The sequence below is a fragment of the Strix aluco genome, chromosome 2 (genome assembly GCF_031877795.1).
Source record: "Strix aluco isolate bStrAlu1 chromosome 2, bStrAlu1.hap1, whole genome shotgun sequence".
Taxonomy (NCBI): domain Eukaryota; kingdom Metazoa; phylum Chordata; class Aves; order Strigiformes; family Strigidae; genus Strix; species Strix aluco.
In genome coordinates, this window is record NC_133932.1 from 91,913,477 (window position 1) to 91,928,644 (window position 15,168).

Below are 15,168 nucleotides of genomic sequence, written 5' to 3' on the forward strand. Positions count from 1 at the left end.
CTATCTTCTAATAGGCTACAGGTCATCTACACGCGCTGTTCACGCGCCTCTACAAGCATTTGCATTGGTTAATTGCAATTAGCACGTACAGCCCAAAACTTGCCAAAACTCCCTTATCTCATACCCTGTTTTGCTCAGACTTGTGTGCTTTTGCTGACCACAGGTGTTTCTCACTTATCTGCTATCTTGTGTGTTTTTGCCAGCCTTATTTTGCTGGCCTTGTCTTCGTCCTTGCATTCTTCTGTCTGCACTAACTTTCTCCCAGTGTGGCCCAGACTCCTACAGCACTCAACATGCTTACTTGGTCATTAAGAAGACCAAATGAATTGGACTGCTACAGAAACATGTGGTGCAAGTATAGGTCTTACTTGCTACAGTGTAAGTCAAATATACCATCTCCAGAGACAATATATCTATGGACACTAAATTAGCTATGTCACATGTGAACCAAGGAAATGGACAATGCCATGTCTAGTTTGTCTCAATTGTTTAAGATCTTGCACTTTATTACTTCAGTGAAAACTGGACATCTGAAAACCTTTCCCATCTTGCTCTTTGTTGTTTCCACAGAATTTCTATGAAAATCACTTCTCTCTGTACTTCAAGTATGTCAAATTTAAAATTATGACACAGGAGGACAGCTGTATGATTTAGTGCAACATAAAGAGGCATCTTTTGCTTTAAAGAAAGTTGTATGTCTCCTAAGGCAAGATGCTCAGCTGAAGAAATTACAGGATGTTTTTCTTCCATATGGCTATTAATTACAGATAAATTTAACTGATTTGCATTTGGCAGATGGAGGCTCGTATTCTTTTGCCAAATAAGCATCAACAATGAAGATATCAGAGGATTAGAATATATCAGTTCACTGCCAATTATTAAAGACACTATTTAAAAGTTACAGCTGAATGCAATACACACATCCCACTAAATACATACCTGAAAAAATACCTTCTTATTAAAAGTATAAACTATTTTTACTACCACATTCAGTCTAGTTAACATTTGTTTACATAAATAGTGAAAATACAGTGTCCATCTCTACAACATCATTCCAAATGAACCAACTCCCCCATATCACAGAGATAACTGCAGAAGCAACTAGCAAGATAGAATGGATGGGCAAAGGGCCCAAAGAGAAAAATAAAGGCAAGGACAGAAAACACAATAATATTCACAGAAGGGAAAATGCAGAAATGTTGCCTTTGGTTATTTCTGATATATAGTAAAAAAAAAAAAAAAAAAAAATAGAACTAAACTTTTATAAATATTTTCTAAAAGTCAGCTTGGCTGAACTGATTTAAGAGTGGCTCTGAGATTTGAGATTTTTTTTCAAATGTCCCAGGTAGCCCCCCAATGAGATTTCTCTCTTACTGGTGTTTTAATGACATTTACACCTGCCGTTCCTTAAAATTCTAAGGGATTAGCACCACTTCCAGTCCTGGAAATCTGTTCCAGCAAGTACAAAGCCGATTACAGATATGTGGAAGAGACCTGACAAGTGGATATTTTACACCTCTGACTCAGTCTAGCAACAAAACCAGACAAGTCCCATTATTGTCAAGCCTATAATATATAAGCATAAGGAAGCTTTTTGGAGAAAGCACTCCAGAAAAAGCTGAGGTCAGAGTTTGTTGTTGAAAGCAATAACTAAGTCAGTCCACGTAGTACAGAAACCTGGACTGCATGCGCACACACATGACGACATGTTTCTGTTATGCTGAGACCAAATCCATTTACTTTTATCATCCTAAAGTATTTGCTGTTTTGAAAAAAAAGAACATTGTTATAAAGCATGCCAAATCACATCCAATAGATTCTAGAGATACTTGCATGTAAGCATAAGAGCAGTATTAGTAAGTAATAGACACATGAAATCAAATGTCTCTCTGCTATCTTTAATTTACAATTTTGTAAAATTCACTTCTGAAATGTAGTACTTTTAAAAACCTCTCTGAGTGTTAAGTTCTCTGGTAGGAATAGGTAGCTTTCAGGATTTAGAGAATAACTGTCAGAATTTACAATGATTTCTTATTGGTGGGTGGGGATGGGAGAAAAAAAACCCAAACCCCAACAACAACAGGGGATATAACTGCTAACAAGGAGTGCCTTGATCCCAGCCATGGCCACGCTACCTTGCACAAGCTGAAGAGAAAGCCTGGCGATACCATGAGCATAACAACCAATAAAACGAATCAATTGGCCAGAGGATCAGCATGACCCTCTTGCTAATAAACAAGGAAGTGTGTAGGACAACATATGAAACACAGGTATATTGAGAGATGATGTTTGAAAGCTGTTCTACCTTCCCACAGCAAACAACAAGTATTTAAAAAAAAAAAAATTACTTACTACATAATATTTTTGGTATTCAAAAAAAAAATTTCATCAGCCAGCAAGGAAAGAGGACAACTGATGTTAACCTGAAGGATTTTTATAATCGGTCAGTCAATACTCACTCGCACAACAGGACTCCATTTTCCAGAGCGGCTCGAAAGTCTTTGGTTCCAAAGCTTTTCCCAGTAACTGTCTATAAAAATAAGAATTGGGAGTTAATTGGACACACACAGATATACTCTTGCTAGTCTTGATTTTAAGTACTACAAAAACAAATATTTTCAACACTTAGTACATAATATCTATTATTTTCTTATATTAATTTCAAAAGAAATAAGTATTTAAAAATCAATTCTTTATGCCTCAAAAGAAGTCAGATCCAACATCTTCTAGTAGTTTCTTCTAGTGTAAATCAAATCTTCAGTTAAATTCTGTGTGAATACTTACTATTTTCTAAAGCAATATCAGCCACACTAAAAAGCATAAAATGAATTTCAAACGGAAGTGCAAAAAAGTCTTTTATTTCCTACTTCATATAGCAGCATGTATACTCATGATATTTGGCACAAAGTATTTTAATAGTTTTGTTGTGTTTTTTTTTCCGCTGCCACTTGCACTTTAAGGCACTGTGACTAAAGAATCACTCCAGCAAATCTGCATTACCACATGCACATCAATTCCCATTACTTGGCAAGCATTAGGACTACACTAATAGGACTACTTTTTATATTCAAGAGTGAAAAGCAGTGAACAAGAACGGTGTCTTATAAAGGACTTAAGATACCCAATGCCAAAAGCACTGCCTACAGGTTTTCAGTAAAATTGTTCCCCCCCTGCCCCCCACCACCCCAAAAAAAAAATTGTTCCTGGTATTAACTCCCTCCATCTCAAACAAGACCATAAATGCAGCACCCTGCTCAAGTCTAAACTCACTTGGATTTTTCCTACTAGATCCCCCCTCTGCCCATATCCCTTGAAAGGGCCAAATTTGGCAGATTTCTTCTAAACATCCAGATTAGTAACGCACACACAAGTCAGAAAAAGACCCAATACTCCTAAAACAGTCCATAAGAGGCTTTTGTCCCAGTTGGGTATAGAAACCAAACACAAGGAAGGGTATTCGTTTGAGCTTATAGGTCACCAGGTTCAGTCACCAGCTAATTATGAACCTCCCTTTGGGGATCCTGACCATCCCTGATACTGCACAGGACTGCAGGCACACAATTAAACATGCCGTGGAACCTGCATGCATCCAGACCAAAGCTACTGATTACCACAGTAATTAAGGAAATTAGTAGTGAAACAAATGAGCTGTGCTTGATAAAAGAGCAAAGGAGAGGATGTAGCTCTTTAAGGATCTGTCACATTATCACCCTACTATTTTTTTTCTAAATTGCAAAAGGAAGTATACTAAAACCAGAAATCCTACAACTTAAGTAATTACTTTTAACATAGGCTATTCTTTAATTCAAAAGCTGTAATTTCAATCTCCCTACTGAGGGCAAAATTAGATGTTACAAAAATCTTCTTTTGGGTTTAAGTTTTTTTTCTAAGATTTAACAAATAATGAGAGAGAAAGAACAATGGCACATCAACTCAAGGTAAGAAAAATTTCAAAACTCAGGGAAAGGAAAAAATCCCAAACTTTTAACAACAAAGGAGGATAGTGATTCCCCTGGGAGAACTGCATTTTATACAATATTCCTCTAACAACAGTCTGTTCTTGTAGAAGAGTAGATGTTGCATCTTAGCAATATAATTTTCAAAAATCACTTAAAAACACAGCATCTGAAAATTACCCTTATCTCACATAAAATATGGCTGTTTGCTTCCAAATTTTTATACTCAGCGATAATAATTTTGAGGAAACTAGCCAATGTAACATAACAGCACTGAAAGTTTAAATATAAATATTTGTGTTCCCTAGGTAATAGGGAATATGGGTTATAAATTAAGCTCTTCATTCTGCAAGCTAGAAACTTGAAGTTTGACTGTCATACAGCAGAACTGTACTTTAAGAGGGGCTGTAGGACGTGAGTGTAGCTTTATCGTTATGTTTCAAACTCCAAACAATTCTTAGAGTCCAAAAGTTATTTTCATTCTAGAGCTCTCACTGACATCTACAGGACTACACAGTCCAAACGTTTGGTTTTATATAGACAATTTACTGCTAAGTCATGCATGCAATAGATGGTGAGATGTTTCCTTCACCTAGAGTTGGGCTCATCCCAAACCTGCAATATCTCATATATCTGCAAACAACCTTCATGCTGAAATTCCTTAAAAAAATTATAATCCTAGAACTGCAGCATGTAGCTAAGGAGATCACTCTTGAAAAAAATTCTCAAGAAGTCAAGGAGCATGTGCTACTGAAGACATGTTAAACTTCAGCATAGCCCCTCCAGCACACAGGAGGTCATGCTGCAGTTCATTATCATGCTTTCATGGCACATCTTGTGGCCTTTTCCACAAAAAAACCCACCTCCTCAGTCTCCAAAATAGTGTGTGGAGCATTTTTGACTACCACAAAGTCTTTGGGCACATGACCTCAGGTAACTAGAAGCCATCCTTGAACACCAAGAGAGTCCAACTTGAGTACAAGGTTGTAAATGCTACTATTAGACTTGCAAACCCCTTAAATTTACATTAGAGGATATTACACTGGAAGTATTTTGACTAAGTTATTTGTGCAGCCACTGTGGCAATCAACACTGATTTGATATACAGGATAGAGCTGTCAGACCGATCTTGTGACCCACAGATTTTGACAACTACGTGGTTTGTTGACATTAAAATAAAAGCATTGGTACTGCCTAGTTAGGTTTCATTAATATTGACTTTTAAAGGGTAACTAATAATTAAGTAATTAAAAGGTATTTCCAAGGAACAATTTAACACTGGTGGCTTGAAACGAAAACATTTTCCAAGTTGCACAACACCTTGAATTTGTTGATGTCACAAAACTAAGTACTCCATTTTAAACCCTGCTTTCATACAGAGAAGACTTTTCTCAGCACAGACTTTCATCTGGCTTACACCCACTGCAAGGCATCAAGCTCAGCTGTAACTATTATAGACTACATAGGAATTTGGTATCATTAAAAAAAATGGAAAGCCACGGACTGGCTTAGAGTTCCCTGACTTTTAAGAACTTAATAAGACAAAGTGAATCCCACCCTCAGATATTACATCTTCAAACAATGTCTACGATTTGTGAGTCACTGTTTATTCATTAAAACTGGTTATACTGGGTGTGGTACTCTTATGTAACAGGCATAATTGATTTTGGACAATTTTTCAAACACTTAGGCCACGTGAACCACCAAATAATAAAGGAAATATCTTGCAAACACGATTTTTATCCATGTTTGAACAACATCTCTTTTCAAATTATGTCTCCTTTCTCTCCTTCATTCAGCTGAATGTATTCTGCTTCTTTCTCTGCTTTTTTGATAGAAAGACAGCAATGACATAATTAAAGGCTATACCATAAAATCGCATATAATTGCTGCTATAAAACAGTTTGATTTTATTTTTCTAAGACAGCGTCCCTTAATACTTCAGTAACTTGCAATTGCCAGGTCCAAGCAATTTACTTCAAACAGTATGCAAATCAAGTCTTTACTTAAATTTAGACATTTTAAAAATGCTTACACACACACACAGAGGGCCAGTTTAATTTCAGGTTTGCTGTGATTCCTGTTGGAGGAGGCAAATCAAGAAAAAATAACCAAAGATCAACCATTCTGAAGATGGCATGACATCAAAATCATGATGGACTGAACAAAAAAGCACATGGCACAGAAGAATATCTAATTATATGCCTCAGTACCAAAATTAACATTGAGTACATTTCTTTGGCTTGTCCTACTAGAAGCCAAATATAGCTGATCGTAATAGGCCTTTCTTTGCCTTAAAAGCTATTCAAAGTTGAGATTTTTCAGCGTTAATAAAAAATACTAATGGAGTTCATGTCAAGTCACTTTCACGGTTTACACTGGTTTGAATGGCTTTAGCAGAAAGGCAGCTCTACTGCAGGACAGTAGACGTTTTCAAAAGGGTTGGTTTACCATACATACCACCACATGCTACTCAAAGTGCAAGGGACTGGCAGGTTTCTCAGTTTGACTTTGTTGTGGTGGAAACACCAAAGCTAGACTCTCCCCATGCAATGCAAGACTCACACCACATACACAGGCACACGGGCTAACCAATTCTCCATCACAAAAGCGCTGGCTGCTCAGAAGCAAGGAGACAGCACTGCATTATGCCCAGCCTGTGACCTGAACGATGCATTCCTGCAGAGGAGCCAGGTACTCGCTGCCATCCAGACGGCTCTGCAGTTCACACTGGCCAGCTCTACTCTCTTCGTCTCATTCAGAGCTCCTCTGCCACTGCCCCATGTAGACTACACCATCTCAAACCACACAAGGACCCCATGCACCAATTTTAGAGAAATGCTAACTGCACCAGCATGAAGCACACAGCTCCCTGATGCAGGGTCACAGGTTAGGGATGGAAGATTCACAGGTTAGAGATGGAAGATTCAAGAAAGATACTGAACCATACATGATAACAACAGCCTTAATGCAGACTCATGCAAGGATCTCACCGGGCAAGCAATTAATCAGATGGCAACCTCAAGGACTCTGCACTAATTTATGAACTTCAGGTTCCCAGTTCAGCCTGCAGCAAGAAAAGCCAAGTTTATCACGCTGCAGAGATGACTGCTCATGTGCTGTAAGAAACCAGGACAACGTTATGAATATGGTGCTGCCATATGATCCCCACTACAGAATTTCGGCTATGCCTGCCAGTTTCTGTCACAGTGCCTGCCTCAGCGGATCACCTCACATACACATCAATGTCTGAATTACTACCTTGCTAATAGCCTTTCTTCCCTCTACCCCAGTTACTAAAATCTGGATCAGACTACATGGCAAATGGCCCCATCCTTACATAATTTTAGTATTACATATCTCCTTTTACAGCACTTGTTTGACCCTAACCGCCCTCATCCAATATATCACTCCACAATGGTACTGTTACTGTACGATGCACATGGAGATCTATAGACTACACGCACAGCCAACAAGCAAGTGTTCAAGACACTCCCAATGTTCTGGCATCTCTATGATTTGGAAGAGCCTGGAAATAGATTCATGACACATTTTTATACATTGAGTCCACTGCACTTCATATACAGTTGTCAATAACAGGCTCTACCTCAGCTTGACAGATTTTATCTTTTAGGGTCTGTCACAAAGGAAGAGTTACACCAAAAAAAAGTAATATAAAAGCAGTAGGGATTTTTTACCTCTCCTGCATTCCTATAGGAACTGCTGGTTCTTCTGGACTGTGACAATGAATAGCTGCTTTGCAGGACACTTCAAATGCACTACCCAAAGTCCTGCCTCCCCCTTTCATGGCTATTCATAGTCCTGTTCAAATGCCACACAGGATACGAGCTTGTCCTTGAATAGCATACATGGTAGCTGTCAAAAATGCTGCCATTATGCTTTGAAGGAGCTTGTAGTGTTTGGCCTTTGCAGACTTCCCGTCCAGTCTGCTCCTCCCCACCGGTTCTTCCTCTCTGAATTTCTATTTAAAAAACCCAAACCAAAAACCCTAACATTGCCACGATTTGCTCCAGTAGTCAACTGATTTATCCAAATTCCTCCCACAGGGCAGATAGTAGGAACCATATTCAGAGGGTTGCTGCACACAATCTTGGACACACAAGTGGCAAAATCATCCATTTGGGTAGAAAGCCTTTGGTGTTGCAGCAAACAGCCTGACCATAATGATTACCAGATTTCTCAAGGTTAAGAGGTAGAAAAGAGTAGCTCATTTCTGAGGCAAGCAGGATCTGTCTCCCTGAATTTTGGGCCCTGGGAAGATGTACAGAAAGAGTGGGCATTCATATCTACCACCCATGGGAGAACACTGCTGGCATTTTACCTCCGGTAGCAGGAGGGACGCCAGGTCCAAAGCAGCCAAGGTCATAGAGGGAACCGTGATGCTATCTTACCTTCTGATCACAATTTAATTAATGGTCCAACAAACTCCTGAGAGGGCAACAAGTGCTCAAGAAGCTGGTACCCACAGAGGCTTTCCCAGTCACCTGTCCAGCAGCGAACTTAGGACACAGCCCAGCCTAATAACTTCGCAGGAGGCCTGGATTTCTACAAAAGGAAGCTCCTCATTTCAAGTCCTCATACCTCACAGCTAAAATCCATGACAGGCATGACTCCACTGAGGAAAAGAGACAGAATGACTGGAAATAAAAAGAAAAATATCTACCAAGGAATCTGCTGTATAACCTAACTGCACAGCAAAAGTAAGAAGGCTGAAGGAGATGAGTATTTTTGCCATTGATGACTTATGCTGGACCATGTGAATGTTCCCCTTTATATCCATAATATAAAATCCATAAACTAATGTTTTTCAGTTGGAATTATTCCCACTCTATTGCTCAATGCAAAGCCATACTCTCCTATTTAACCCCATACCCCAAATCCCTGAGCATCTTTTAATTTCAGAGGATGTGGAAATTTTTCAATCTTCAGCTAAAACGGCCTTTGATAACAAATCAGAAGAGAAATTTATAAAAGGAAATGGTTGATTATTGAAAAAAAATCTTACTGTTATTTTCCATCATCAACATAATGATGGGGTCTTACTGTGGTATGCCTTCTGGACAGACATGACAAGACTCCTGAAATAACATATAACTACATTTTTACAAAAGACGAAGAAAAACAATGAATAAGGGGCAAGCAAGAAGGGATGTAATTACTCGTGTGGTAGGCGAGAGAAGCATAGATCTCTGCTTATTGGTTGCTTACACTCTGGGGTTTTTTTAGCTGTTCTGTAAAATCAAATGTAGAAACACAATCTGAAAGATGGAAGTCAAGTTTTTCTTCCAATATTTAAGGGAATCCCTGACTTAGGGGAACAATACTGCAGAAAGAGGAAGGATAAACATTTGGGAACAATCAATTCAGTTGAGCTTTCCCTCCCCCCACAAACAAGATCATCCCACAAAACAGCAAGATGAATAAGCTTACTGTACTGACAGGTGTCAAACTAGGAAAACTAACATACGTTATTTTGTGTGATGAGAAAGGTCTCACTGTATGTGCAGAGATGGGCAGCATAAACTAGATGGAGGTAGGTGTTCCAGTGGGATGTAAAACTTGCAAATGTAAAGTGAAATTTGAATGACCAGCAATCTCTGAAAAAAACCAAATCATTGACATTTTATTGTAATTCTATAAGTACTTCTGATTTATTTGGAAACTATTAATTCCATAAACAGTTTAAATGCACAGTTCTAGAACTAAAAAGTTCTAAAGCTGCCATTCTAAGCAGTGAATGTTGATTTAAACTTTACCACACATTTACTTTCTCACATGTATTTGCAACTAACTTCAGATAAGACTGAATATTTATGCCCCTTCCCAAGACAATAGAAGAGTAACAGTAACATTATTGTTTTAAAATTTGCCAGCTAAGCTCCATATTAGTTCAGTGCTTGGCAGTAGAAGAAGGGTGGCATTGGGCCCCTTAACAGTAAATGTTCCTAATTAATTAAACAGGGAAAAGGATAAAGTAGTCATGAGAAAACAAACATCCAAACATTCAGTTCAGCCCTGAAACAACCAGAAAGCAACCACTGAATTCCATAAATACACAAAAAAAAAGGTTTACTGAAAGTTAATTTACAGTATAGCAGTGGCGTACTAGACTTGGGTGTGTCTTTCTGCCATAGAAAAAGAAGTTAAACATACCCAGGGAACAGAATTATAAAGGAATTGTTTCTAGAAAAGTGATCAGCTGAGATAAACTGGAATCTCTGCTCACCACTACTTCTGTTTACTGCTTAGATACCTTTTAGTGATCATGTTTCATAACATATGCGGCCTCATGCTAGCCAAATGTTGAACATGACCATTGTGAAAGTCAGTCACTCCGTATACCATTTTTTAATCTTTTTTCTGAAACATCTACCTCTCCAGCACTGTGTTGATTGTTACCTGACCTCAAGTTGCTAACACCCTTCCAAGCTGGGGAATAAACAATCAAGAGATAAATGAATCCATGCATAGCTGTGTCTCAGCTGGACTCCTACATAGTGTCCACCTGGGGCATACAAAAAGCTTGCCCTGGACGGAAAATCACTACGTTCTCAACACCTCCCTTAAGATGTCAAAAGAAAAAGACTAGAAGTGTAACAGCAACAACACAGCTTAGAAGAGAGGACTTGCAAGAAGACTTAGATGAACCACAGACAGAAGAAGGTTTTGTAGGGCTGGCTGAGCAGTCCAGTCACAGAAGAAAACCATGATCTTCTTGCTGTCCTGAAATGGCCCCAGAGTGTCCTTTCCCACTCTCTTCCTCATGCCCATGTGAAGGGTTTATGTTTAGAAAGTGTCCTGCAATCACCCAGATGACTTTGTGCTTTAGTATAGTATTAAAAATGAAAAAGACATCCCCACATAACTCCCTCACACGTCCCACCACCTCTCCCCAGCCCCAAAACGACCACAGCAACTGAGCCAGGCATTCCAAGCACCAGGGAAGGGCACCACAGGGCTGGAGCCACAGCGCGCTGCAGATGAGAGAGGGATAATGTTTGGACTTTGTGCAGATTCTTGAGAGGCTTAACATACCCAAAGAGACAGTGATTCAGCGCCCTGACAGCCAGGCAGTACGTGACTGATGGGATGGCCAGCCACGCGCCCTCACAAAGAACTTGAGGTTCAGACAACAATAATAATAATAATAAACACCTTGAAAAACTATGCGAAATCTGTCTATACCATCACTGTTGCTAAAGGAGGAAAAAGTTTATGACAACTACAGCACTTTGGTTTCAGGTAAACAAGAAAAAAAAAGCTTTGACTAATATAGAGGCATTACTTGAAATATTAGCAGATAAAATGTTAGTGATATTAAAGTCACATTTGTCTAGGGCAAACGTAAAGAAAGGATTAAAGCAAATAAACACTTAGACATTTTTGCTGTAGAGGTACTAAAATCACATTTGTCTAACATTTTAATCTATTATTTTATATTTAGTATTTTAAGTACTGTCTCTACTTCACCATAATTGAATCTTTAAATATTTTGTTCTTGTTCATTTAGAATGAAAGATAAATGTGAGCTATAAAAAGCCTTCTGATGTTTGTATTTCCTAAGTTTATAGCTCAGATTTACTACTATTGTAATTCCAGGTCAGAGAGTATATGCTGCAATTTTCAATACCAGCTTTCAGTTCGTTAGCATTTATTTTTATAGGAAAGACCTTTGCTTGCAGTGATTAAGAAAAATATGCTAAAACTCTGCTGCTATTTGCAAGCGGCTCCCTGTTGGGATTATTTATGTAAGTGCCCTAGCAATACAGAGATACCGAATGAAATGGCCAAAACCAGAGTGTACTTCTGCCCTAAAATACAGTTATCTCTTACAGATTGACTGCTTTGATCCTGGGTGTATCTAATACTTTGATTTTTCATATATTTTAAATATGTGTGGATCTCCAGAGGGCAGTGCCAGTGCCATGAGCGAACCAGGGACCTAACCTCAAGCTCCTGAAAATATGTTCAGCAGGAGGAGGAAAAAGGCATCAGATAAAAGAATACACACACAAGAGGGAAATGCTTTAGATACAATTGCTTTCATGTGTTTAGCAAGGTTATTCATGCATGGAAGTAATTTCTTGTTATTACTGGAGATCTGTCAATCTTTTCAAATTTTTCAACCTTTACTGGAAGCAGTCCTTTGAGCAGCATACATACCGAGACGTGGTTTAAGCCAACTTCAGCCAAAAAACATTCATCAACCTCCCCCCTTTCTCTTTCACACATACACATGTGTGCACACACAGAGTTTGGGGAACCAACAGTCTTCTCGCCGTGCCTCCCCTCCCATCCCCACACCCCCTGACTTTTATATCTCCTACACCCACAGGTTTCCAACACATTTCACTAGGTTTACTTAGCTCATTAACATGGCAACAGAGGAACAGCGAGCAAAGAAATTGTGTGGAAATGAACATTTAACAAGGTCAAAAGACACCATAGAGGCAATTAGTGTCACATAAGGAGTCTGGAAAAAATAGTCATGTTGCCACTTTCCAGTAAACTATGGCACTTGGCATTAATTGCGGCACTTAAACAACAGCATTTAGAAATTTCAATATTATCTAGCAGTGGTTATGTAGAAATAAACCATCAGGTGGAAGTCACTGAAATTAATGCTGACTTCAGCTGTAACAATATTATGCTCTTCTCTGGAGTTGGAATAATTCAGGGGGAAGCTTAAGAGAACTCCACTGATATGATCTGTACAAATCAAAATAAAAGCAAGACTGTAAAGCTCTTGAATACCACTATGTTTAGTAGTTGGGGTTTTTTTTAAACTACATTTACGTTTTACGAAATGAGATTGAGTAAGCAATAGGAGAATCTATATAGAACTGCAACATCAAGAAAAATAGTATTTTGGGGGGTTTTGTGGTGTGTTTTTTAGGAATTTTTAAAATCTGAAGTTTAAAGGAATATAAAAACATACAAATAATTATATTGGAATATTTGAAACACACTGTACGTGCACTAAATTACTAAGCTGGGATTGATACTTTTGAAGGCTCCGTTTCCCAAGGCTCGTAGCAATACACTGCATTAGAGGCAATGAGCTTCTATATTACAGCGCTGGATGGCAGAGGACATTGCCACTGCTGCGCAGCACCATCTAATGAGAGACGCCAGGTACGACATATGACCAGAGGCTTTGTGCTTATATGTAGTCCCTCTCCTTGGCAGGAGATGAAAGAAACTGCCTCTAGCAAAGAAATTAAATAATTGCAGTCAGAGGAGGAAGGATGGCTACGGAGGAAATCGAAGTCCAAGGGAGCCACAAAAGGATGGCGGGCATCTGAAAAGATGACAGGAGCACAACTAGAAGAGGCAGAATATCAGTCTGGGCAAAGGAGTTTAAACATTTAGGCTCAGTAAGTTTTGCTGGCCAACTCTTGTCTCCAAGTATACCCTTTTAAATAGAAAGGATTTAAATATAAAGGAATCTTTGATGAACATGTAAGCAAGTTACCATAGTGTCTTTAAGATACTTGGAGAACTGCGAAGCGAACGTGGTTTTGTGCTTGCTGACACAGCTTTCAGTTTTTCAGGGGATCCTCTTCCAGCTGTGCCTCCTTTAAGATGCTTCTGTCATCTCATAGCACACACGGTAACACTCTGAACAGTAGCCTATGCTACTCAACCATTATTCCTAATTATATACTTGCCCCCTGCCAAAGCTTCTTTACTGTTTGAGATGTACTTGCCTTTATAAAAATAAAATGTCATTGCTAACAGAAATGAGGGATCAGGCTACTATTGACCTCAAAATCAGGACTTCACCCTACTTAGATTAAAGATGACATGAAAAGGTCCTTCTTTCTGCACCACACTGTCCTGTCATCTGCCTTTCCTATCTGAACATTCCAGTCTAGTCATTTGAGTATTAAGCGAAATACACTAGTAAACTCTCATTTTCCATGGAACTCTTCTGCTTGGTTTGCAAAGCTACAGATAGAAGAAGCGTTAGCAGCTGTCAGAGTCAGGTGGCCCCACGCAGGGCTAACTGCTGAATTTCAATTAAAGAATTAAGGTGAAGAGCAGGTAGGAGAGATTGTGGTCCAGAAGGGATGCTGTGAGTGACAACTGCTGCTCTTCCAAACTCTTCCAATGCTTCCCCCTTCCTACCTTTCCTCTTTGACATCATCACTAGCCCCTCCACTTCTGATCCAGGCTGAGCATTGATACAACCCAAGCGTTACTCAACCACCTCCAGCATGACACTTCCTTCAATCATTTTATTGCTTCTCTGCAAATGCAGCTTTATTTATTTATTTATTTATTTAAGGAGCCAAACTGGTTTGACAGAGTGCTTGCCTCCTCACCTGGGTGTGTTCAGAGGAGACCAAGATAAAACTGTCATAGCAGCTACACAGGGTTGCTATGTACGCTGCCCAAAGGTAGGATTTAATTACTAGTCAAAAGCAGCCAATCTTCCCCTTATTACAAAAGACAATTATAATTTTCTTATATTTATTATGACATCCTTGCAGAAATGTTTGTGACTCTCTGTAAGCAATTCCATACCCTGCAAGAGGCAGAAATTTACCCCACAGTTACCATATTCAACCCATTAAGCACTTGAAGTGTGAATCCTCAATACCCAACCCTTTTTATATCATTAGAAAATTCCATGTTGCTGAAAAAATCCATTTATTTTCCTATGGAAAAAAGCCAACAGTATATTAAGTTATTGGCATATGTCTGATACATCCTTTCTCAAAGAAAGACACTGACCTTAAGTCCTGTGTAGAAAAACCAGAGAGGTTCCAACCTGTAGTGGGCTGGCTCACATTTATTCACGTAACCTCCGCTAATGATATAGCCACAGTGATTAAAAGCCCCACAAAATACACACAAGAAAAACACTGAGATGCAAGCAGGCAAACTGCACCAGAAAATGTTCTATCCAGAGAGCAATAAAAACAATCTTGGAAGACAACTCTGTGCCATTCATTCAGCGGGACGACGCTTGTACCTTGTAACCACAGAAAAGACGCTCTTTTGAATTATAAAAAGATGCATGTACTTTGGGCATTTTTTGTCTCTAGTTTAACTTACTTTTGTCTTTAAAAATAACAATGCATTAAATGGAGAAATATTATCGGCAACCCATACAGTTTTTCATAGACAGATAATATCTATGTCCTGGAAGACCGAGATTTTCTTCTACCGTAGGCATGATGCC

The 15,168-nt window shown here is 38.9% G+C and overlaps 1 protein-coding gene across 8 annotated transcripts in view; it reads right to left on the reverse strand.

Annotated features, from left to right (window-relative positions):
* LMO7 (LIM domain 7) overlaps window positions 1-15,168 on the reverse strand; it is a 132,938-nt gene that overhangs the window by 94,210 nt on the left and 23,560 nt on the right. For all 8 annotated transcript variants that reach the window (XM_074815517.1, XM_074815512.1, XM_074815516.1 and 5 more), the window contains exon 2: window positions 2,460-2,530. In XM_074815517.1, the coding sequence (XP_074671618.1) occupies window positions 2,460-2,530 (71 nt within the window). The remainder of the gene's footprint in view (window positions 1-2,459; window positions 2,531-15,168) is intronic.